The 25,450-nt window shown below is 46.2% G+C and overlaps 1 protein-coding gene across 3 annotated transcripts in view; it reads right to left on the bottom strand.

Annotated features, from left to right (window-relative positions):
- LOC139265112 (short transient receptor potential channel 5-like) overlaps window positions 1-25,450 on the bottom strand; it is a 106,905-nt gene that overhangs the window by 49,117 nt on the left and 32,338 nt on the right. For all 3 annotated transcript variants that reach the window (XM_070882017.1, XM_070882018.1, XM_070882019.1), the window contains exon 2: window positions 18,913-19,434. In XM_070882017.1, coding sequence (XP_070738118.1) covers window positions 18,913-19,434 — 522 coding nt within the window. The remainder of the gene's footprint in view (window positions 1-18,912; window positions 19,435-25,450) is intronic.

The following is a 25,450-nucleotide window of genomic DNA, read 5'->3' as shown; positions in this document are numbered from 1 at the left end:
CCTTCTGGGCCTTGCAACATTTGGAGCCAAGAGGATCAGCTGGCAGCGGCTGCACAAGAGCATAGAGAGTGACTCTGTCTATGTGGGAAAGCAGCTGGTCTCTGCTCACTACCTTCCCATGCTGCACAGCTGAGATCAGTAATTGGGCACAGGGTGGAATTATTGGCACCGATACAGGCTTCATCACTGCATGCCATAGCATATTATTGTTCCCACTTACCGCATTATGGGGTTCCGATGAGCTGCACCACCACACCATTAAGATCAGCCTCTTTTTAATTAATCCAAACCATCTCCACCCCTTCCAACGGCTGACCCCAAAACAATGCAGATGTTGCTTGTATTAATATCTGACCTGTGCCAGAAGAATGAAGAGCCGTGTCTTCCTGGGTGTTGTACAAATAAGCACAACTATAACTAAACCCAGCTTCTATTAGGCAGGGAGCCACATCACAAAACTATTCCTTAATTGAACATGAATCTCCACACTCCCTCAGTAAGGCCACCGGATGGTTGTGTTATGCTGATGTAGTCGGCATAGATTTGCACCGTCTGCATTTTATATGGACAGTGAGCGTTTTTACAGCCTCGTATGCATGTCTGCATCTGGGCATCAAAATACACGTTTATGTTGCCTCCAACAACTTGATCTAGGACTGGCCCCAGCCTGCACGAAAGGATGTTTGTGGATTTTCAGAGCACTTGTATGATTTCCAAAGATCCAGCCACCCATAGTGTTTGCTTCCAGAGATACCCCATTTAACAACTTCCACTCTTGGGCAGGAAAGAGATAGAGGGCTTTGAGCAGCTCCATACTAAAGTGCAATACTTCGACCCCCAATGACATCAAGTCAATTAAAAAAAGGCACCCATCCCCACTGAAACCTTAAAAAAATACATTAAAGGTGGCGCTGTGAGTTAACAATGTTCTTTCATCTCAGCGATATAACTTTGTTTCCACCTTAATACCATAGTTTGAAAGTTCATCAATGATGAAAAGTAGTGAGGTTGTAGAGAGGAAGACCAATTATACAAAGAAGGCTGCAGTATTTCATTCACATAAAATGCCATACTTTAAAAAAGAATCATCACAGATATGCCTGGATATGAGGGATGCTCATCTCGTGCTGGAAATATTTAGGCTTTATTCTTTAGTTTTACGTCCACCTGATTTTTTGCACTGTTCCAAATACCGAATTTTTTTCTGCAAATTTACCAGATTTTCAATTTTTCTCCAATTTTCTCCTTTTTCACACAAAAAATGGAATTCAAAATTCACCCAAAAAGCCTCTCACTTTAGATTGGCAATATAAATCAAATTTAATGATCCTTAATTCTGTTGCATTAAACCAAACACATTGGCCCCGATTTTAATTCGGGGATGTGGGGTGGGGTCCGATAGTGCGGAACAAAGTGCAGTGTGTCAGTCAGTGGCTTTTTAACTCAACCTCCTCATTATAATTCCACTTCCGGGTTTCCTGTCCAATCATCGTCAGCGGGCGTGATGTGGATCCGCATGATGTCATAGCAACTGCAATATTTAAAGGGACATTCCGAACATACTGTCTGAAGCAGTTTGGAGTTGAGAGCCAAAAAGACGGAAGTATCAGAATGAAGTCCTCGCTTCAGTGACGCCTCCCGGGATATGCTGCCGGGGGCTGTGAGGAGTCGGTGAGAGATACTCTTCCCTACCAACGGGAGGAAGTAGCCTGCAGCGGAGACCAAGAAGGTGTGGTTCGAGATAGCAGATGATTTGTGAAAGGGAAATCATGCTTGACAAATCTTCTGGAATTTTTTGAGGATGTTTCCAGTAGAGTGGACAAGGGAGAACCAGTTGATGTGGTGTATTTGGACTTTCTGAAGGCTTTCGACAAGGTCCCACACAAGAGATTAATGTGCAAAGTTAAAGCACATGGGATTGGGGGGGTAGTGTGCTGACATGGATTGAGAACTGTTGGCAGACAGGAAGCAAAGAGTAGGAGTAAATGGGTACTTTTACAGAATGGCAGGCAGTGACTAGTGGGGTACCGCAAGGTTCTGTGCTGGGGCCCAGCTGTTTACATTGTACATTAATGATTTAGATGAGGGGATTAAATGTAGTATCTCCAAGTTTTCGGATGACACTAAGTTGGGTGGCAGTGTGAGCTGCAAGGAGGATGCTATGAGGCTGCAGAGTGATTTGGCTAGGTTAGGTGAGTGGGCAAATGCATGACAGATGAAGTATAATGTGGATAAATGTGATGTTATCCACTTTGGTGGTAAAAACAGAGAGACAGACTATTATGTGAATGGTGACAGATTAGGAAAAGGGGAGGTGCAACGAGACCTGGGTGTCATGGTACATCAGTCATTGAAAGTTGGCATGCAGGTACAGCAGGCGGTTAAGAAAGCAAATGGCATGTTGGCCTTCATAGCGAGGGGATTTGAGTACAGGGGCAGGGAGGTGTTACTACAGTTGTACAGGGCCTTGGTGAGGCCACACCTGGAGTATTGTGTTCAGTTTTGGTCTCCTAACTTGAGGAAGGACATTCTTGCTATTGAGGGAGTGCAGTAAAGGTTCACCAGACTGATTCCCGGGATGGCGGGACTGACATATCAAGAAAGAATGGATCAACATGGGCTTGTATTCACTGGAGTTCAGAAGAATGAGAGGGGATCTCATAGAAACGTTTAAAATTCTGACGGGTTTACACAGGGTGGATGCAGGAAGAATGTTCCCAATGTTGGGGAAGTCCAGAACCAGGGGTCACAGTCTAAGGATAAGGGGTAAGCCATTTAGGACCGAGATGAGGAGAAACTTCTTCACCCAGAGAGTGGTGAACCTGTGGAATTCTCTACCACAGAAAGTTGTTGAGGCCAATTCATTAAATATATTCAAAAAGGAGTTAGATGTAGTCCTTACTACTAGGGGGATCAAGGGGTATGGCGAGAAAGCAGGAATGGGGAACTGAAGTTGCATGTTCAGCCATGAACTCATTGAATGGCGGTGCAGGCTCGAAGGGCCGAATGGCCTACTCCTGCACCTATTTTCTATGTTTCTATGAGCGTGGTGCCAGATTCCTGGATTCAGTGCAGAAAGCATTTTAATGACCTAAGCAGGCCAGGAAAGATAAGTACAGTGGCACATTAGCATACATCCTGCTGTGCGCAAGACCCCATCCTCTCACTCAAGCCTACTCATGTACATTACTCCTCACGCCCACTTACCTTGCAGGTGTACCCATCATTCTCATTCTATGCACTTCCTCACATCCTCATCTATCCAGCCACCACACCCACTCACCCTTATTCTTATGCAGTGTCATGCCTCTCCCTCATAGTCACCCTCACCAAATGCGCTCCATCCATCGGATGAACAAATGTCACTCATACATCTCTTCTTTCTCTCCTTGCAGGAGAAAAAAGCACAGAGCACCAGGGAGAGGGAGAAAACAAGAGGGGGCCCTCCAAACATCTCGAAGCTGAAAAGCGCAGAGGTGGTGGCATTGGAGATCAGTGGTGTTTCGGCGTCCCTGGCCACTGGAGGTGGGGAGGACGGGTGACACAATGAAATAAAAGCCAACTACATGTCACGCGGCACTCAGTCATGTTGACTTGATTTCAACAGCAAGTGAAATATGATCAAGCTTCATAATGATAACTTGCAACATATTCTTACTTTGCCAGGACTAATTTATGTCCTTTATCTCCCACAGGACATGTACAGTATCAGTTGGTGGAGGTTGCTGACGACGATTCCTCAGATAGCTGATTCCTTCTGAGGGTGCACCGTCACAGGAATCACACAGACCTTGACCAGCGCAGATACTCCCACTTCAGTGGGACCAGTAAGGCAGAGAGTTGGGTTTTCACCAGGTGACTCTCACTTCACAAGTGAGCGACAGCGGATGGTGGAAACAGGGACAGCTGTGGAGGGGCCACATTGGAAGGCACAGCCCTCTCCAAGTTCTGCTCAGCTAAGCACAGATGTTGTATCTTGGGGGCCTTCGATGAAGAGGAGAATCATTGAGCAGCAGCAGACAATGTGCGATGGACTGACAGGCCTTCAATGTGGAATTCACACAATTGCAGAAAGATCAGAGGGGTCGACCTCAAGCATGATGGGGGTGATGTCATAGGCCATCAATGAGATGATGTGTTGTTCCATGGATACAGTGGCCAGCGCTATGCTCCAATCAACTGAGTCCATGCACGCCTTCAACACCACCGTGCAGGCTCTGGACGCCAACATGTCTGTCACCTTAAATAGGTTGACAGATACCTTACCCTGGGCGGTAGAGGCAGACCTGATCTGCACAAAATTGTTTTCCAGCACAATGGTAGCAGTGAAGTGCGGCTGGGCCATGAGAGAGATGATGGCGAAAAGGGTCATGGATGTGGGGACTCCACTCAAAGCACTTCGACTTCTCACGCACTGCCCGCTTCTCAGTCAGCAGCCCACATGCTGCCTCATCTCCCAACGGGCAAATCTGCTCCTGCACAGGTGCAGCTGGTGCAGCCTTTGGCGGGGCCCTCACGCAGAGGACATCAGCAAAGAGCATCTCAGGCGTCAGAGCAGGGATCTGAGCAGCTTGCCTCTACCTCTGCTGAAGCCACACAGGTTGCACTATGTTGGAGTAGCGGAAAAAGGAAGTTGCACAAGGTTGTCTGAGAAAATGTTGTGTTGGTAAGTTTTTGTTATTTATTCGGTTCACAGAAATGTTACTTTTTCCCCCCACATTACCGTCTTGTCTATTTTTGAGTGCTTGGTGGTAAGTGGCCTTCTGCTTGTTTGATGTTGAATGTGAGGACATGAAGTCATGGGGACCAATGGGTGGAAGTTGAAGGGGTGGTTGCAGGACTGCTTTGTATCAGTAGCATTGGCAGGGTGGGGGGGGAGAGGGAAGAGTGGCCGTTGCATTTTCTGCTAACATGGATGCACTGTTGCAACCCAAGTGAACCTTACATTAATAAGAACATAAGAATTAGGAGCAGGAGTAGGCCAAACAGCCTTTCAAGCACGCTCCGCCATTCAATAAGATCATAGCTGATCTTTGACCTCAACTCCACTTTCCCGCCTGATCCCTGTAATCCCTTAATTCCCCAAGAGTCCAAAAATCTATCTCTCTAAACCATGAATATATTCAGTGACTCAGCATCCACAATCCTTTGGAATAGACAATTCCAAAGTTTCACAACGCTCAGAATGAAGAAATTCCTCCTAATTTCTGGCATCCCAGGTTGCAATGTAAGCTGCTAGGGATCCAATAATCTCATCACCCTCCTCTTCTTCTTCTTGCTCCCCCTCCAAATTGTCCAAGGAGGATTTGAGCTCTTTGCCTTGTTCCTCCTGCAGGTCCAAGCCTCGCTGTTGCACAATGTTGTGCAGAGCACAGCAAACCACAACCATTCTGGAGACCCTGGCTGGTGCATATTAAAGGGCACCTCCAGCTCTGTCCAGGCACCTGAAGCACATCTTCAGCATGTTGATGGTCTGTTCAATCAAATATCTGGTGGCGATATGACATTCATTAAGTCAGGGAGCTTGGACTGCTGCAGGGCGAAAGCATCATGGCAGCTGCCTGGGAATCTTGTGCACACCTGCATAAAGATCTTTTTGTAGTTTCACACCAGATGCACTTGATGGAAGCCCTTGCGGTTGACAAATACTCCTGGCTGTTGTGGGGGCGCCCGGATTGCCACGTGTGTGCAGGCAATGGTGTCCTGCACCTGTGGGAATCCAGCCAGAGACGCAAAGCCGAGCGCCCACTCCTTCTGAATGGCATCATCAGTGGCAAAGTTGATATATTTGCCAGCCCTGGCAAACAACCCCCCATTCACTTGTCTTATGCATTTGTGGGCCACCGACTGGGGGATCCCGGATTTGTCTGCGGCAGAGCCCTGGAAGGATCGGGAGGCAAAAAAGGTTGAGGGTGGTGATGACTTCGACAGCCACTGGTAATGTGGTCCGGCAGGCAGCAGGTCTTCTTCTAGGAGGCTGCAGATGTCTGACACCACTTGATGCGGCAACCTGAGCCTCCTGAGACACTGCTGTTCCGCCATATCAAGGAAACTCAGCCTTTGCCAGTAGACCCTGTGATGTGGGTAGTGCCTCCTGCTGGCTGCACTCCTTTGCTGGTCTCTTCTCTGCTGTGCAGCTACAGGTCTGCGATCAGCAGACTGCCTCGGATGCTGTTGCTGGTGCTGTTTTTGGTGATCTTGGTTCTCATCTGAGGTCCAATCTAAGGCAGCATAGTGGGCACCCATTCTGATGTGATAGAGCAAACCTCCAAAGTGTAGAAAATAACCTCTCAGCAAAAGTGCTCCAAACAGATCATTTCTGACTAGCAGGCGAAAAAGCAGCTGTGAGTACTGAGTATTTATTGGCATCTTTGCCTGAGATTGCTTCAGCCCCCTCAATTGCTCGCCTTGGTTTCACTGGCGAGTTTCAGGAGGCCCGGATCACCCATGGACCCGACGTTAAAGTGAAAACATTGTGTCAATATCGCTCTAATTGAGTGATTAGCATATGGAAATTGACAACCCGCCTCTCCACAGGAAGTTTAGTAAACTGGAGTCAATTGTGGAAGTTGGCGGGGTGGAGCTGGTTTGCCAACGCGCTGACAATTTTGCCTGTTTTAACTGTCCACTCGTACCTACTAGGCAACAAAGGATACCCTTTGCAAACTTAGCTCATGAACCCCCACCTGGACTCAAACCCACCCACTCTTCCACATTAAAATTCAGACCATTATATCACATGAAACTATTTTCAGATCACTTTATATCTACATCAATGGTTTTTCAACATAGCCGTGTGAGGGACCCTTGCAGATATTGACGACACTCCCAGGAATCCCCTATCCGCCGTTCTGAAAGACTATGTCAGCCACCCAAAGCAGAAAACGTATCTTATTAGTATGTACGCAGCAACTCAGGTAATGTGCTAGTCAGTAAATAAACACTGAGGAAATTTGATGACAGATAATTCTGACCTGGGGACCCTTTGCGAATGCCCTTGCAGCCACCCTTGGCTTTAGTTTAAATCATAATGCAAAATGAGACGTTCATTTTCCTTTCAAAGTAGACGCTCACTGTGTTCCGTTCTGCTAACAGCAGGTGACTGAATTGCAAACAAATAGCTTTAGGTCAGTGGCACAACATGCATCGCGATACATCATAACTTCAGAAAACAATGGCTCTAAATCTAAAGTAAAACACGAAGTATATTTGCTAGTAAATCTCAGCAGATTCTCAAGTATTTTACACAATCCCATACAGGTTCACACTCCTCCTCTCCATTAACATTTCACATTTATAAAGAATATCCTTACTACGTGAAGACAATTTTCAAAGCAAGAAGTAGCAGATCAACTTCCCAGCACCAGGTGAACAGCCCTCATATCCAGGCCTGTAATCATTTTTTGAAGAGTGACATTTCATGTGAACAAATGACTACAGCCTTCTTTAAATGACAGAAACATAGAAACATAGAAAATAGGTGCAGGAATAGGCCATTCGGCCCTTCGAGCCTGCACCACCATTCAATAAGATCATGGCTGATCATTCACCTCAGAACCCCTTTCCTGCTTTCTCTCCATACCCCTTGATCCCTTTAGCCATAAGGGGTGTATCTAACTTTCTCGTGAATATATCCAATGAACTGACATCAACAACTCTCTGCGGCAGGGGATTCTCTCATTCTTCTAAACTCCAGTGAATAAAGGCCCAGTCGATCCAGTCTCTCCTCATATGTCAGTCCAGCCATCCCGGGAATCAGTCTGGTGAACCTTCGCTGCACTCCCTCAATAGCAAGAACGTCCTTCCTCAGATTAGGAGACCAAAACTGAACACAATATTCCAGATGAGGCCTCACTAAGGCCCAGTACAACTGCAGTAAGACCTCCCTGCTCCTATACTCAAAACCCCTAGCTATGAAGGCCAACATACCATTTGCCTTCTTCACCGCCTGCTGTACCTGCATGCCAACCTTCAATGACTGATGTACCATGACACCCAGGTCTCATTGCAACTCCCCTTTTTCTAACCTGCCGCCATTCAGATAATATTCTGCCTTCCTGTTTTTGCCCCCAAAGTGGATAACCTCACATTTATCCACATTATACTTCATCTGCCATGCATTTGCCGACTCACCTAACCTATCCAAGTCACTCTGCAGCCTCATAGCATACTCCTCGCAGCTCACACTGCCACCCAACTTAGTGTCATCCGCAAATTTGGAGATACTACATTTAATCCCCTCGTCTAAATCATTAATGTACAATGTAAACAGCTGGGGCCCCAGCACAGAACCTAGCGGTACCCCACTAGTCAATGCCTGCCATTCTGAAAAATACCCATTTACTCCTACTCTTTGCTTCCTGTCTGCCAACCAGTTCTCAATCCACGTCAACACACTACCCCCCCAATCCCATGTGCTTTAACTTTGCACATTAATCTCTTGTGTGGGACCTTGTCGAAAGCCTTCTGAAAGTCCAAATACACCACATCAACTGGTTCTCCCTTGTCCACTCTACTGGAAACATCCTCAAAAAATTCCAGAAGATTTGTCAAGCATGATTTCCCTTTCGCAAATCATCTGCTATCTTGAACCACACCTTCTTGGTCTCCGCTGCAGGCTACTTCCTCCCGTTGGTAGGGAAGAGTATCTCTCACCGACTCCTCACAGCCCCCGGCAGCATATCCCGGGAGGCGTCACTGAAGCGAGGACTTCATTCTGACACTTCCTTCTTTTTGGCTCTCATATTGGTCTAGAAAACCATCCCTAATACACTCCAAGAAATCCTCCTCCACCCGATTGTTACCAGGAGATCCTCCTCCACCGTACTGCTACTAGTGGGGTACCACTGGGATAAGTCCTGGGGCCTCAACTATTTACAATCTAAATTAATGACTTGGATGAAGCATATTGTAGCCAAATATGCTGATAATACAAAAGTAGGTGGGAAAGCAAGTTGTGAGCAGGACACAAAGCATCTGCAAAGGGATTTAGATAGGTTAAGTGAGTGGGTAAAAATTTGGCAGATGGAGTGTAATGTGGGAAAATGTGAGGTTATCCACTTTGGCAGGAAGAATAGAAAAGCAAAATATTATTGAAAGCTCTGTGCCTCAATGCGAGGAGTATTCGGAATAAGGTGGATGAATTAACTGCGCAGATAGCAGTTAACGGATACGATGTGATTGGCATCACGGAGACATGGCTCCAGGGTGATCAAGGCTGGGAACTCAATATACAACGGTATTCAGCATTTAGGAAGGACAGACAGAAAGGAAAAGGAGGTGGCATGGCGTTGCTGGTTAAAGAGGAAATTAATGCAATTGTAAGGAAGGACATTAGCTTGGATGATGTGGAATCGGTATGGGTGGAGCTACGGAATACCAAAGGGCAGAAAATGCTAGTGGGAGTTGTGTACAGGCCACCAAATAGTAGTAGTGAGGTTGGGGACAGCATCACACAAGAAATAAGGGATGTGTGCAATAAAGGTACAGCAGTAATCATGGGCGACTTTAATCTACATATTGATTGGGCTAATCTAACTGGTAGCAATGCGGTGGAGGAGGATTTCCTGGAGTGTATTAGGGATGGTTTTCTAGACCAACATGTCGAGGAACCAACCAGAGAGCTGGCCATCCTAGACTGTGTAATGAAAAGGGACTAATTAGCGATCTTGTTGTGCGAGGCCTCTTGGGGAAGAGTGACCATAATATGGTAGAATTCCTATTAAGATGGAGAGTGACACAGTTAATTCAGAAACTAGGGTCCTGAACTTAAGGAAAGGTAACTTTGATGGTATGAGGTGCGAATTGACTAGATGAGACTGGCAAGTGATACTTAAAAGGATTGACGGTGGATAGGCAATGGCAAACCTTTAAAGAGCATATGGACGAACTTCAGCAATTGTACATCCCTGTCTGGAGTAAAAATAAAACGGGGAAGGTGGCTCAACCGTGGCTAACAAAAGAAATTAAGGATAGTATTAATTCCAAGGAAGAGGCATACAAATTAGCTAGAAAGAGCAGCAAACCGGAGGACTGGGAGAATTTTAGAATTCAGCAGAGGAGAACAAAAGATTTAATTAAGAGGGGGAAAATAGAGTATGAGAGGAAGCTTGCCGGAAACATAAAAACTGACTGCAAAAGCTTCCATAGATATGTGAAGAGAAAAAGATTAGTGAAGACAAACGTAGGTCCCTTGCAGTTGGATTCGGGTGAATTTATAATGGGGAACAAAGAAATTGCAGACCAATTGAACATGTACTTTGGTTCTGTCTTCACAAAGGAAGACACAAATAACATTCCGGATGTACTAGGGGACCGAGGGTCTAGTGAGAAAGAGGAACTGAAGGATATCCTTATTAGGCGGGAAATTGTGTTAGGGAAATTGACGGGATTGAAGGCCGATAAATCCCAGGGCCTGATGGTCTACATCCCAGAGTACTGAAGGAAGTGGCCCTAGAAATAGTGGATGCATTGGTGATAATTTTCCAACAGTCTATCGACTCTGGATCAGTTCCTATGGACTGGAGGGTTGCTAATGTAACACCACTTTTTAAAAAAGGAGGGGGAGAGAAAACAGGTAATTATAGACCCGTTAGCCTGACATCGGAGATGGTGAAAATGTTGGAATCAATCATTAAGGATGAAATAGCAGTGCTGTTGGAGAGCAGTGATAGGATTGGTCCAAGTCAGCATGGATTTATGAAAGGGAAATCCTGCCTGACAAATCTTCTGGAATTTTTTGAGGATGTAACTAGTAGAGTGGACAAGGGAGAACCAGTGGATGTGGTGTATTTGGACTTTCAAAAGGCTTTTGACAAGGTCCCACACAGGAGATTGGTGTGCAAAATCTAAGTACATGGTAATGGGGGTAATGTACTGACGTGGATATTGAACTGGTTGGCAGACAGGAAGCAGAGAGTCGGGATTAACGGGTTCTTTTCAGAATGGCAGGCAGTGACTAGTGGAGTGCCGCAGGGCTCAGTGCTGGGACCCCAGCTATTTACAATATATATAAATGATTTAGATGATGGAATTGAGTGTAATATCTCCAAGTTTGCAGATGACACTAAACTTGGTGGCGGTGTGAGCTGTGAGGAAGACACTAAGAGGCTGCAGGGTAACTTGGACAGGTTAGGCGAGTGGGCAAATACATGGCAGATGCAATATAATGTGGATAAATGTGAGGTTATCCATTTTGGGTGCAAAAACACAAAGGCAGAATATTATCTGAGTGGCAGCAGATTAGGAAAAGGGGAGGTGCAGCGAGACCTGCGTGTCATGGTTCATCAGTCATTGAAAGTTGGCATGCAGGTTCAGCAGGTGGTGAAGAAGGCAAATGGTATGTTGGCCTTCATAGCTAGGGAATTTGAGTATAGGAGCAGGGAGGTCTTACTGCAGTTGTACAGGGCCTTAGTGAGGCCTCATCTGGAATATTGTGTTCAGTTTTGGTCTCCTAATCTAAGGACGTTCTTGCTATTGAGGGAGTGCAGCGGAGGTTCACCAGACTGATTCCAGGGATGGCTGGACTGACATATGAGGAGAGACTGGATCAACTGGGCCTTTATACACTGGAGTTTAGAAGGATGAGAGTGGATCTCATAGAAACATATAAGATTCTGACTGGACTGGACAGGCTAGATGCGGGAAGAATGTTCCCGACGTTGGAGAAGTCCAGAACCAGGGGACACAATCTTAGGATAAGGGGCAGGCCGTTTAGGACTGAGATGAGGAGAAACTTCTTCACTCAGAGAGTTGTTAACCTGTGGAATTCCCTGCCGCAGAGAGTTGTTGATGCCAGTTCATTGGATATATTCAAGAGGGAGTTAGATATGGCCCTTTCAAGAGGGAGTTAGATATGGCCCTTACGGCTAAAGGGATCAAGGGGTATGGTGAGAAAGCAGGAAAGGGGTACTGAAGGAATGATCAGCCATGATCTTATTGAATGGTGGTGCAGGCTTGAAGGGCTGAATGGCCTACTCCTGCACCTATTTTCTATGTTTCTATGTAGAATTAGGGGGCATAGTTTCAGAATAAAGGATCATAGAATCATAGAATCATAGAAATTTAGAGCACAGAAGGAGGCCATTTCGGCCCATCGTGTCTGCGCTGGCTGACCAAGAGCTATCCAGCCTAATCCCACTTTCCAGCTCTTGGTCCATAGCACTGTTGATTACAGCACTTTAAGTGCATATCCAAGTATATTTTAAATGTGGTGAGGGTTTCTGCCTCTACCAACCTTTCAGGCAGTGAGTTGCAGAACCCCATTACCCTCTGGGTGAAGAAATTTCCCCTCATATCCTCTCTAAACCTCCTACCAATTACTTTAAATCTATGTCCCCTGGTTGTTGACCCCTCTGCCAAGGGAAACAGGTCCTTCCTATCCACTCTATCCAGGCCCCTCATAATGTTATACACCTCAATCAGGTCTCCCCTCAGCCTCCTCTGTTCCAAAGAAAACAGACCCAGCATCTCCAATCTTTCCTCATCGCCAAAATTCTCCAGTCCAGGCAACATTCTTGTAAATCTCCTCTGCACCCTTTCCAGTGCAATCATATCTTTCCTGTAATGTGGTGACCAGAAATGCACACAATACTCCAGCTGCGGCCTAACCAGTGTTTTATACAGTTCAAGCATAACGTCCTTGCTCTTGTATTCCATGCCTCGACTAATAAAGGCAAGTATTCCATATGCCTTCTTAACCACCTTATCTACCTGGCCTGCTACCTTCAGGGATCTATGGACATGTACTCCAAGGTCCCTTTGTTCCTCTACACTTTTCAGTGTCATACCATTTAATGTGTATTCCCTTGCCTTGTTAGACCTCCCTAAATGCATTACCTCACACTTATCTAGATTGAATTCCATTTGCCACTGTTCTGCCCACCTGACCAGTACATTGATATCTTCCTGCAATCCGCAGCTTTCTTCTTCATTATCAACCACACAACCTATTTTAGTGTCATCTGCAAACTTCTTAATCATACCCCCAATATTCAAATCCAAGTCATTGATATATACCACAAAAAGGAAGGGACCCAACACTGAGCCCCACGGAACCACACTGGATACAGCCTTCCTGTCACAAAACACCCATCAACCATTACCCTTTGCTTCTTGCCTTTGAGCCAATTTTGGATCCAACTTGCCACTTTGCCTTGGATCCCAGGGGCTTTTACTTTCGTGACCAGTCTGCCATGTGGGACTTTATCAAAAGAACATAAGAACATAAGAACATAAGAACATAAGAACATAAGAATTAGGAACAGGAGTAGGCCATCTAGCCCCTCGAGCCTGCTCCGCCATTCAATAAGATCATGGCTGATCTGGCCATGGACTCAGCTCCACTTACCCGCCCTCTCCCCGTAACCCTTAATTCCCTTATTGGTTAAAAATCTATCTATCTGTGACTTGAATACATTCAATGAGCTAGCCTCAACTGCTTCCTTGGGCAGAGAATTCCACAATCCTCTGGGAGAAGAAATTCCTTCTCAACTCGGTTTTAAATTGGCTCCCCCGTATTTTGAGGCTGTGCCCCCTAGTTCTCATCTCCCCGACCAGTGGAAACAACCTCTCTGCCTCTATCTTGTCTATCCCTTTCATGATTTTAAATGTTTATAAGATCACCCCTCATCCTTCTGAACTCCAACAAGTAAAGACCCAGTCTACCCAATCTATCATCATAAGGTAACCCCCTCATCTCCAGAATCATCCAAGTGAATCGTCTCTGTACCCCCTCCAAAGCCAGTATATCCTTCCTTAAGTAAGGTGACCAAAACTGCACGCAGTACTCCAGGTGCGGCCTTACCAATACCCGATACAGTTGCAGCAGGACCTCCCTGCTTTTGTACTCCATCCCTCTTGCAATGAAAAATAACCAGAAGCTGCCAAAGCCCAGGATTGAACCAGGGACCTTTAGATGTTCAGTCTAATGTTCTCCCAACTGAGCTATTTCATTCGCTTTGCTAAAATCCATATACACTACATCATATGCACTGCCATCATCAACCCTCCTGGTTACTTCCTCAAAAAATTCAATCAAGTTAGTCAGACACGACCTCCCCTTAACAAATCCATGCTGACTGTCCTTGATTAAGCCATGTCTTTCCAAATGAAGATTTATCCTATCCCTCAGGATTTTTTCCAATAGTTTTCCCACCACTGAGGTTAGGCTGACTGGCCATTTAAGATGGAGATGAGGAAGAATTTCTTCTCTTAAACGATCTTGAATCTTTGGAATTCACTACCCCAGAGAGCTGTGGAAGCTGAGTCCTTGAATATATTCAAGGCTGAGATAGACAGATTCTTGAACTATTAAGGGAGTCACTGGTTATGGGGAACAGGCAGTAAAGTGGAGTTGAGACCAAGATCAAATCAGCCATAATTTCAGTGAATGGCGGAGCAGGCTCAAAGGACCGTATGGCCTACTCCTGCTCCTATTCCTTATGTTCTTATGTTCTTCTTCTTTCCCAGAATTTCAGCGCTGATGAACTTCTCACTTCCCTTTGGTCTTTCTATAATCTATAAGCTTTTCAATGCCAACCTTGGTGGCACCTAACCACATTGCTTGCTTTACCTAGTCTCCCTTCGTACCCTTTTTAAACATTGGTGGTGTCCTGTAGTTATGCTTCCCATCAAAATATCTAATATATTAAAAAAATTTACATCTGTGCATAATTCCTGTCACAATTATCAATTACAATGTCCTATGTGCACATTTGTATTGGAAATTACTATGTAAACTTGTCACAGTGTAAACTTCACTCACTTGCCAATGGAAACTGTTATGTATTGTCCATGTACATTAAATGTATAGTTACAATGGTGCACCACAAGGAGCACTGTGGTGGGAGGCCTGAAAGTATCTGCGAGACAGAGTATAAAAGGCTGCGCACCACACCTGAGGGGCACTCTGGAGTTACACAATAAAGGACCAAGGTCACAGCAGTTACTACAACACCAGACTGTGTGGAGTCAGTGATTTGAGTACTACATACATCACAAATTTGCGGCGAGGACACGGACGAGCTCTTCACGCAACCATGGCTACTTTGGGCACGCTAATGGATTTCACAGAGGGTAATGACTGGGATGCCTTTACGGAAAGGCTTGAGTACTATTTTATAGCAAATGACCTGACAGGGAACACGAATGCACTGATAGAGAAGCGTAAGGTGATATTGCTGTCCAGTTGTGGCGATGAGGTTTACCGTCTCGTCAGGGATTTGCTGGCACCCGTGAGCGCCAAGGACAAGTCATATGAGCAGCTGATTGAACTCATTCATAATCAACTGAAACCGAAGGAGAGCATCCTCACGGCCAGGCACAAATTCTACCACCACTGCAGACCTGAGGGCCAGGATGTCACAAAATATGCTGCAGACATCAGGAGACTTGCGGCGCCGTGCGATTTTGGCACACACCTTAACGAGGCGTTGCGAGACATCTTTGTTATGGGGATTGTCCATGAGGGCCTCCTTCACAAGCTGCTATCTACTGAACCTACAGTCAGCCTGCAGCAAGCCATCAACATCAGCCGGGCATTTATGACCTTGACTTGCAGCACCAAGCAGATAATCTACACGGTCTCGAACCCGGCAGGTACTATTCACAGGATAGTGCCCATCATGGACAAAACTGCAGAACGTGGCTCTGCCCAGGGCAGAGAGCACGGACCTCAGGGTCCTAGAACTCAGAGTCCGCCAAGGTGGGCTAATCGAGTAGCACCACGCTGGCGCTGCGGAGGAAGCCATGGGGCTCACCGGTGCAGGTTTGCTGAGTATACGTGCAATACCTGCCACACGAAAGGCCACCTTCAGCGTATGTGCAAAAGAAACACGGCTCACCGTGTGGCTGAGGAGATGGTAGATGATCTGCTATCCAGCGAGGAGCATTGCGGTTTGCCTCGACGGGCATCCCAGCTCCAGGTAGAAGATGATGATGCGTTTGGACTGTACACGTGTACCGACGATTCGGCCCCAGTGATTATGGAAGTCAAGATTAACAGAGTCCCAGTGATTATGGAAGTGGACATGGGGTCGGGTCAGATGCTGATGAGTCAGGAAACTTTTGATAAACTGTGGATCAACCCAGCTGCACGACCCAAGCTGGTCCCGGTCACGGTGAAGCTGCGCACCTACACCAAGGAATGATACCTGTTCTTGGCAGAGCGGACGTGCAGGTATCTCACGGTGGCGAGACACACGGTTTACCTTTGTGGATCATTGCAGGCGATGGGCCGATGCTACTCGGCAGGAGATGGATGGGGAAGGTCCGTGGGAGCTGGGAAGACTTCATTCCTCCACAGACCGTTGTCCCCCGTGTTCACAGGCAGAGCAGGCCTCCACCTTCGGATCGGATGGCAGCGAAGGAAGCGTGTGTGGGGGTTGGGCAAAGCAGCGGTGGCCGTCGACTCTCCCCTGCAAAGTCTGAGAGTGAGAAAGAGGCGCTGGAACCAGCAGCAGCGCCGACCGAGCTGGAGAAGAGAGAAGGGCTTCGACGGACTGCTCCAGCAGGCACCGTCAGCCCGCAGGCAGAGGCAGCCGTTCGCGGAGCTTGCAGCGGGAGGAGCGGTGAATCGGCAGTTTCGGGAGCGGAACTCGCTCGGGGACGTCGTGAGGGCCGGTGCTCCGAGGAGCGGGGCTCGTCCAGGATCGGCTGTGGCAGTGAGGAGGTCGGCTCCGGAGGACGTGTGTGTGTGTGGCGGCTCCCAGGCAAAAGGGTCAGCTGCGTGGGGTGCTCCGGAGGATGCGGCGGTGCGGGGGCCGGTGTGTTGCGGCTCCTGGGTGCGTTCAGAGTGTGGCGGCTCTCTCTCTCTCTCTCTCTCTCTCTCTCTCTCTCTCTCGAGAGAGAGAGAGAGAGAGAGGGAGAGCAGGCAGCAGCACAGTGAATTCAAGATGGCGGCAAGCCTCGTGGCAGCAGAGTTCTGCAGAGAGAGACAGGCAGGCACCAGCAGAGCACCTAAAATGGCGGTGCCCAGTAGAAACCTCGTGGGGAAAAACAAAATGGCGTCTTAAAAGGGAAATGTACCCGGGAGTCTTAAAGGGGCCTTACACCATTGGCAGTCCCCACAAAGAGACTTTTGTAAGGGCAAGAGTGAGTCAAAATGATTACTGTGATTTGTATGATGACGTGATTTATGACAAGCATTAACATTTTGATGCTAAACTGATTACTGTGATTAAAATGATTGATATAATTGGTGAAAAGAGTTAATATCACAATGCACAGTTAAAAGGGTTAATGGATCTGTGACTAACATGACTAATGGATTAATGCGATTTCTGATTTTATGTGATTTATGCAATTGTTCAGCGGCTGCAGACAAGCCGCAAAGGCAACTATTTTCCAAGAACAGAGGCAACGAACTAGTTGCCATACTCTGTCTCAGCGCAGCCCATTACCTCGGGGAAAAAAGGGGCAGTATGCCATCACCATACCTCACCCAGTGGAGCTGGGATTTAATAACTGTTCAGCGTGTAAAGTCCTTATACAATACCACAAATCCACATGAGACACATTTTATGGACAAGGTCACTCCATGGCCTGAACCTTTATTCACAGGACCAAGAAGTGATGACTCTGCGTGGGACCTCCCTTTATATACCTGGATGACCAGGTGAGGAGTGTCTCCCACAAGTTCACCCCCTTGTGGTCAAGGTGTGCATTTCTTACATATATACAGTATTGCAGTGTTATTACATAAAGGTTACATACATGACACAGTTTACCTGCAACCTTTTGATATAACTCTTCAACGCATCTATATGTGTCATACAAATGCACTGTCTATGTATACCTGCTTTCTACTGGAGATTATGTTTGTGTACTTGTATCACCCATGTAAGGACTGCAAATACCACGTGCTTGCACTGGATCGCAAGCATAATCTCTACATGGGGGGGAAGAGGGAAGTGGATGGTCATGGACTCACACTCACAAATCAACCAGGACGAACAAGGCCGAGGTTACCGGCAATTTGCTTTTGGAACTGGGGGGGGGGGGGGTGAGATGTTATGTATTGTCCATGTATATTAAATGTATAGCTATAATGGTGCGCCACAAGGGGCACTGTGGTGGGAGATCCAAAAGTACCTGCGAGATAGAGTATAAAAGGCTGCCCACCACGCTTGAGGGGCACTCTGGAGTTACACAATAAAGGACCAAGGTCACAGCAGTTACTACAACACCAGACTGTGTGGAGTCAGTGATACATACATCACAGAGACACTGCAGCTTTACCACTGATGGGAGGTTGTAATTACCCGAACTAGGCGTGAAATCAGCAGACCGCCCAAGACAGGCTGGCACACCTCCCCACACAAATAAAATGAAAAATTTGCAGGGCAGTTTTTTTAAGTGGCCTCGAGCAGTCCCGGCCGCTGGTTAGGCCATTCAACACTTTTATAAATAGGCAGAGCATTCAAGGTGCTTGCTCCTCCTGTTTGAATCTGCAATTGGCAATTGGGATATTACAACTGGCATAGGGCTCCAATTTGTATCTGTAAGCAGCTTTATGCCCACTTCAGGCTGCTCCCCCATTTAAAGACCCGCTTGAAAATGATATACGGTGTCAATATTGTGGCAGATGTGTTCCCCCCCACCCCCCCGCCACTGTAGACTATATTTGATCTTGACTTACATCATACAACACTATTGGAGATCAATTAGTATATATTTTAAATATACATATACCAGGCTAGGTAGGACACCAAGCTCCCTGCACTACCTCACACCAAGCTTAGAAAGCCAGTGCCTCTTTACACCCTGTCAGATTAGGAATTATTTCCAATGAATAGTTGTTGATGAATAAAGGCTTAATGAAGGTGCCAAATATATGATCACTTAAAATTTAGCTTCTGACATGAGTTGGCTTCCTTAGTAGAGGAAGTAGATATGACCATGTCTTAGTCCTACCTCTTTCTGATGGTACTTGATGGCTACCTTTAGTTTGGCTAGATCATGGCATTTCTGTGGAGCTAACTCCTCACTTTGGTCATCTCTGTGGTTCAGTATGATCTCCAACTCCCTGGAACTTCGAGCCTGATCCAGGAGGTCTTTGGCAAAGTGTTTGCACTGCTGCGACAACTCTTCGTATTCAGCTTTGAACTCATTCTCTACTTTGCTGAGCAACTTCAGCTCCCAACCCAGCTGGAAGGCTGTGAGGATTGGGTCTTCACTTGACAAGGCTATCAATGAAGGGCTGGCGAGAGCGCGGTATATATTCAGCCGTGACCTCGAGTGACGGAGGCCGTCGACTTCCGAACTGGAAACACACTCCACGCAGTTGCACCTCACTTGGTGGGGGCGAGGAATGGAGACTCCTCCGTGCACCAGCAGCTTGATAATTTCATAATTATTGGTGTGTGCAGCAAGCATTATTGGCGTAATATCTGGAGTGAATTCTGAAAACTGAGCATCCATCAGTAAAGGAGGGACCTGCCAAGCAGAAAAATATATTAATCAGTAATTATCTTAGCAAAGTATCAAAGCAAAGCAAAAAGTAGATTACCCAACATGAAGTGTTGTTATCAACCGACAGAACGGGATCGGTTTGGGCTTTTGGGTGGTTGACCGGTGGAGTGCGCTGGTTCCGGCGGTGAAGTGGTCCCTATTCTTGTGGGCCTCACAGGAGCATTCCTACTCCTCCACGGCCCACAAAAATAATTGTATACTTGCCTTCCATTGTCCAGTTCCTACCTAAAATAGCAATCGAAGTCCTAGTTATGTCATAGGACCCCCATTTCCATATTAAAAGGAGCCTATCATCTGAAATAGGTGGTTGCTTTGGACACCTGGTGGTAAGATGCTTTTAAAATGTAACTAGCTGCGTTGCTGATGTTAATGGGGCGGTAAGGCTACTGACCCCATTCTGAGGACCGTTACTGCCCCATCAATGAGGGCGCTCAAAATCAACCCCAATAAGATAAAGGCTTGGACTGCATATTCTTCAAATGTTTAATTCAATTCCTTCTCTGCCCAAAGGGTAACAATATTCACTGAAGTATCTAGTTCTTAATAAAATAGCAATTTAAATCACTTTATTGTAGACCAAGTTAATCACTTTCTACTTTTGCTGGGTTTGTAAGAATAATCATCTAAAACTGATTAAAAGCAGTCTTCCAAACACTCCCATATTAAACAGAAAATTCATGTGGGAATATAATCTCCTGTACTCCATCTCAGGTCACAACTTATGGATATACCCTCTGTTGCTAATTGCTAGCAATTTTTCTTGCACTCTTGAGAGGGGTAATCCCAGGATTTAATGCAAGAATGAATGTCTATAGTTTTAACTATAGAGCGTATAGTTTAATGCAAGGCTTTCACAATCATTACATATGCTAATGACATAATTGCACCAACAGTGTACTTGTATGTATGTGTGCCTTGTTTACATATGTGAGGTCAGAAGATAGATGATTTATGGTAACATTAATGGTGAATGGGTGGCATCGGGGTTGAGCTACAAACTTGGGAAAGTGAGAAGATTGGTTCTTGCAGGGAAAGTTTTTTTGTCGTTCAGCTGAGCGTTGGATTCCTATTCAAAGAGCCCAAATTCTATTCCCAACATGGACTGATCTTAATTTTAGATATCTTTATATGTATTTATCTGGCTCTTGGTTAAATCATTGGTTAGGGAATCCAGTGGTTGTGTCTGAATTTGAGTCTTGTGATGCTAGACTGCCAATGCTGAGGTTTTGTGGTATATCTATATGTTTAAAAGTCTACCATACTATCATATCACTCTTTGGTTTCAGTTTTATTTTACTTAATTTCATTTCTCTTTCTTATTGGTTCTCTTTCCTTCTTTCTATACTTCACTTGACATTTCTTTTTTCCACTTTTTACCCTTCAGCAAATGTAATTCCTCTTCAAAAAGACAGATAGTGCTATCCAGTGAACTATTGACCAGTTAGTTTAATGTCAGTGGTGGGAAACATAAAATAATTTTTGCTAAAAGATCAGGTAACAAAACATCTAGAAAAGGAGAATATAGTAAAAATAGTCAGCATGGATTCTGAAATGGAAGTTCGTGCTTAACCAACCTTATTGAATTATTTGGAGAAATAGCAGAAAGAATAGACAAGGGCAATACAGGTGGTCTGGGAATACAGGTCCATAAATTACTAAATGTAGCAACACAAGTTGATAAGACCATAAAGAGTGCCACATGTGTGTCAGCTGTGGCTCAGTGGGTAGCACTTTCACCTCTGAGTCAGAAAATTGTGTTTTGGATGAGACTGAGGTCCCGTCTGCCCATTCAGTGGGACATAAAAGATCCCATGGCACTATTTTGAAGAAGTACAAGGGAGTTATCCCTGGTGTCCTGGCCAATATTTATCCATCAACATCATTAAAACAGATTGGGGCCGAAATTGCCCACCGCTGGAAATGGGGCACACCTACCCTGTTTCTTGGGTTTATACCGGCGCGGTGGATTCGGTGGCCTCTTGAACGAAATTCCGCTCTTTGGCTTTTTTCCCCCGGTGGACCTAATGGGGGCAGAAGTGCGGCGGTGAGCACATTAACGGAAAGGAAGTTGGGGTGGGCGGAGTGGCCGCCGCTGTAGCGCTGATGATGTCATCATGGCACACGTCACATGGCTCTCCGCTTCACTTAAAGGGGAAAGCCTGTACGATTGTTTAAGTTCGGTCCACTGGGCCACCAGGGAGGGTTTTGGCAGGGCCAATGGCCTGGCATGCAAGAAGGGGTGCCAGGCTGCCTGTTGGCGGCCCGGCCGAACCCAGAGGCATAATTGTCAGCCCAACACGGCAGCGGCAGTAGGACCTACCCTTTAATGGGAGCCACACTGCCATTTTGCAAGGACTACAGTCTCACTGCACTGGCACAAAAAAGCAACTTTCGGTACCGCGAGTTGGCAGCAAGATTTTTTCAGCGGAATTTCGCCATCAGGGTGGGGGGGGGGGTGGGGAAACACATTGGCGGTGCGCACTCTTATGACACACTTAGGTTGGATTGGCAGCAGCGGAATGGTGGTGGGGTGGGTCACTGCCGGGACACCGCAGGAGCAGAATGAAAAAAATGACGGCCATTACATGAAAAATTGCCGGCCTTTGCATACTGCAGCGTGGCCGCCGATTTCTGGCGGTAACAGGCCTTAAGGAAAGGGGCAATTTCAGCCCCATTATTTGATTATTATCATTGTTGTTTGTGGGAGCTTGCTGTGCACAATTTGGCTTCCATGTTTCCTACATTACAACAGTGACCATGCTTCAAAAAGTACTTCATTTGCTGTAAAGCACTTTGGGACTTCTGGTTGTCGTGAAAGGTGCAGTGGACGTGAGTCCATGATTGGATCAGCCATGATCGTGTTAAATAGCGGAGCTGGCTCGAAGGGCCATATGGCCTACTCCTGCTCCTATTTCTTATGTTCTTATGTTCTTATGGAGTGGTTGAAGCAGATAGGACTGCTGCATTTAAGGAGTTGCTTAACATGTGGGAGAAGTGAATAGAGGAATATGGGGTAATTACAGTGTGAGGAGGCTAGGGTGGCGTATAACCACTGGCATAGTGACAGTCGGTGAGAGGTGGGAGCAGCGTGGTGAGGCCTATAAAAGGCCCAGCGGGTGTTCCACAGGCAGCGGCAGTCGGCGAGAGGCGGGAGCAGCGTGGTGAGGCCTATAAAAGGCGAGCTGCTGTAGCTCCAGCCGGGAGAAAAAGCAGAAAAGAAGTAGAAAGGAATCAAAAGGTGATGTCACAGCCAAAGGGGTAAGTGATTGGCTGGTGATTGGTAAGTAGTTTTTCTTTTTCTTTTTTATATCAGTAAGTAACCGGTTAACAGTGTTGTCACCAATTTAAGTGTATCTAAGGGTTAAGTCATGGCAGGAGAGCTCGGTCACGTGATATGCTCCTCCTGTACCATGTGGGAAATCAGGGATGCCTCCGGTGTCCCTGACGACTACGTGTGCGAGAAGTGTATCCGCCTCCAGCTCCTGACGGACTGCGTTGCGGAATTGGAGCTGAGGATGGATTCACTCTGGAGCATCCACGATGCTGAGAATGACGTGAGCAGCACGTGTAGCAAGTTGGTCTTACCGCAGGTGAGGGGTCCACAGCCAGCTAGGGAATGGAAGACCAGCAGGAAGAGCAGTGCAAGGAAGGTAGTGCAGGGGTCCCCTGCAGTCATCCCCCTGCAAAACAGATACACTGCTTTGAGTACTGTTGAGGAGGATGACTCATCAATGGAGGGCAGCAGCAGCCAAGTTCATGGCACCGTGGCTGGCTCTGTTGCACAGGAGGGCAGGAAAAAGAGTGGGAGAGCGATAGTGATAGGGGATTCAATTGTAAGGGAAATAGATAGGCATTTCTGCGGCCGCAACCGAGACTCCAGGATGGTATGTTGCCTCCCTGGTGCAAGGGTCAAGGATGTCTCGGAGCGGGTGCAGGACATTCTAAAAATGGAGGGAAAACAGCCAGTTGTCGTGGTGCACATTGGTACCAACGACATAGGTAAAAAAAGGGATGAGGTCCTACGAGACGAATTTAAGGAGCTAGGAGCTAAATTAAAAAGCAGGAACTCAAAAGTAGTAATCTCGGGATTGCTACCAGTGCCACGTGCTAGTCAGAGTAGGAATCGCAGGATAGCGCAGATGAATACGTGGCTTGAGCAGTGGTGCAGCAGGGAGGGATTCAAATTCCTGGGGCATTGGAACTGGTTCTGGGGGAGGTGGGACCAGTACAAACTGGACGGTCTGCACCTGGGCAGGACCGGAACCAATGTCCGAGGGGGAGTGTTTGCTCGTGCTGTTGGGGAGGAGTTAAACTAATATGGCAGGGTGTTGGGAACCAATGCAGGGAGACAGAGGGAAACAAAATGGAGACAGAAGCAAAGGACAGAAAGGAGATGAGTAAAAGTGGAGGGCAGAGAAACCCATGGCAAAAAACAAAAAGGGCCAATGTACAGCAAAATTCTAAAGGGTCAAAGTGTAATAAAAAGGCAAGCCTGAAAGCTCGGTGCCTCAATGCGAGGAGTATTCGGAACACAGGAGCGGGCTCTGAGCTAGTCAGAGTCAGTGAGAGCGCAGATGAACAGGACCCCAAGAAAGAATGCAAAAGGCAGGAGGCAACAGAGCAGAGTAGCACTGGGGTAAGTGTAAACCACAAGGTGATAGGAAGGGACAATATGTATGAAGATAAAGGGGCTGCAGGAGGGGTCAAAACTAAAAATCATGGTTTAAAAGCGAGTATTAAAACACTCTACCTAAACGCACGCAGCATTCGAAATAAAGTAAATGAGTTGACGGCACAAATCATTACAAATGGGTTTGGTTTGGTGGTCATTACAGAAACGTGGTTGCAGGGTGGCCAAGACTGGGAATTAAACATACAGGGGTATCTGATAATTCGGAAGGATAGACAAGAAAGGAAAGGAGGTGGGGTAGCTCTGTTAATAAAGGATGATATCAGGGCAGTTGTGAGAGATAATATTGGCTCGAATGAAAAAAATGTTGAATCATTGTGGGTGGAGATTTGAGATAGTAAGGGGAAAAAGTCACTGGTGGGTGTAGTTTATAGGCCCCCAAATAATAACTTCATGGTGGGGCGGACAATAATCAAGGGAATAATAGAGGCATGTGAAAAAGGAATGGCAGTAATCATGGGGGATTTTAACCTACATGTCGATTGGTCAAATCAAATCGCACGGGGTAGCCTGGAGGAGGAATTCATAGAATGCATACGGGATTGTTTCTTAGAACAGTATGTTACAGAACCTACAAGGGAGCAAGCTATCTTAGATCTGGTCCTGTGTAATGAGACAGGAATAATAAACGATCTCCAAGTAAAAGATCCTCTCGGAATGAGTGATCACAGTATGGTTGAATTTGTAATACAGATTGAGGGTGAGGAAGTAGTGTCTCAAACGAGCATACTATGCTTAAACAAAGGGGACTACAGTGGGATGAGGGCAGAGTTAGCTAAAGTAGACTGGAAACATAGACTAAACGGTGGCACAATTGAGGAACAGTGGAGGACTTTTAAGGAGCTCTTTCATAGTACGCAACAAAAATATATTCCAGTGAAAAAGAAGGGCGGTAAGAGAAGGGATAACCAGCCGTGGATAACCAAGGAAATAAAGGAGAGTATCAAATTAAAAACCAATGCATATCAGGTGGCCAAGGTTAGCGGGAAACTAGAAGATTGGGAAAATTTTAAACGACAGCAAAGTATGACTAAGAAAGCAATAAAGAAAGGAAAGATAGATTACGAAAGTAAACTTGCGTAAAACAGAAAAACAGATAGTAGAAGCTTTTACCGATATATAAAAACGAAAAGAGTGACTAAAGTAAATGTTGGTCCTTTAGAAGATGAGAAGGGGGATTTGGTAATGGGAAATGTGGAAATGGCTGAGACCTTAAACAATTATTTTGCTTTGGTCTTCATAGTGGAAGACACAAAAGTCATGCCAAAAATTGCTGGTCACGGGAATGTG

This window comes from Pristiophorus japonicus, chromosome 6 (assembly GCF_044704955.1).
Source record: "Pristiophorus japonicus isolate sPriJap1 chromosome 6, sPriJap1.hap1, whole genome shotgun sequence".
Classification (NCBI taxonomy): domain Eukaryota; kingdom Metazoa; phylum Chordata; class Chondrichthyes; family Pristiophoridae; genus Pristiophorus; species Pristiophorus japonicus.
The sequence above is the reverse complement of the archived record's forward strand: the minus strand, read 5'-3'. Positions and strand labels throughout refer to the sequence as shown.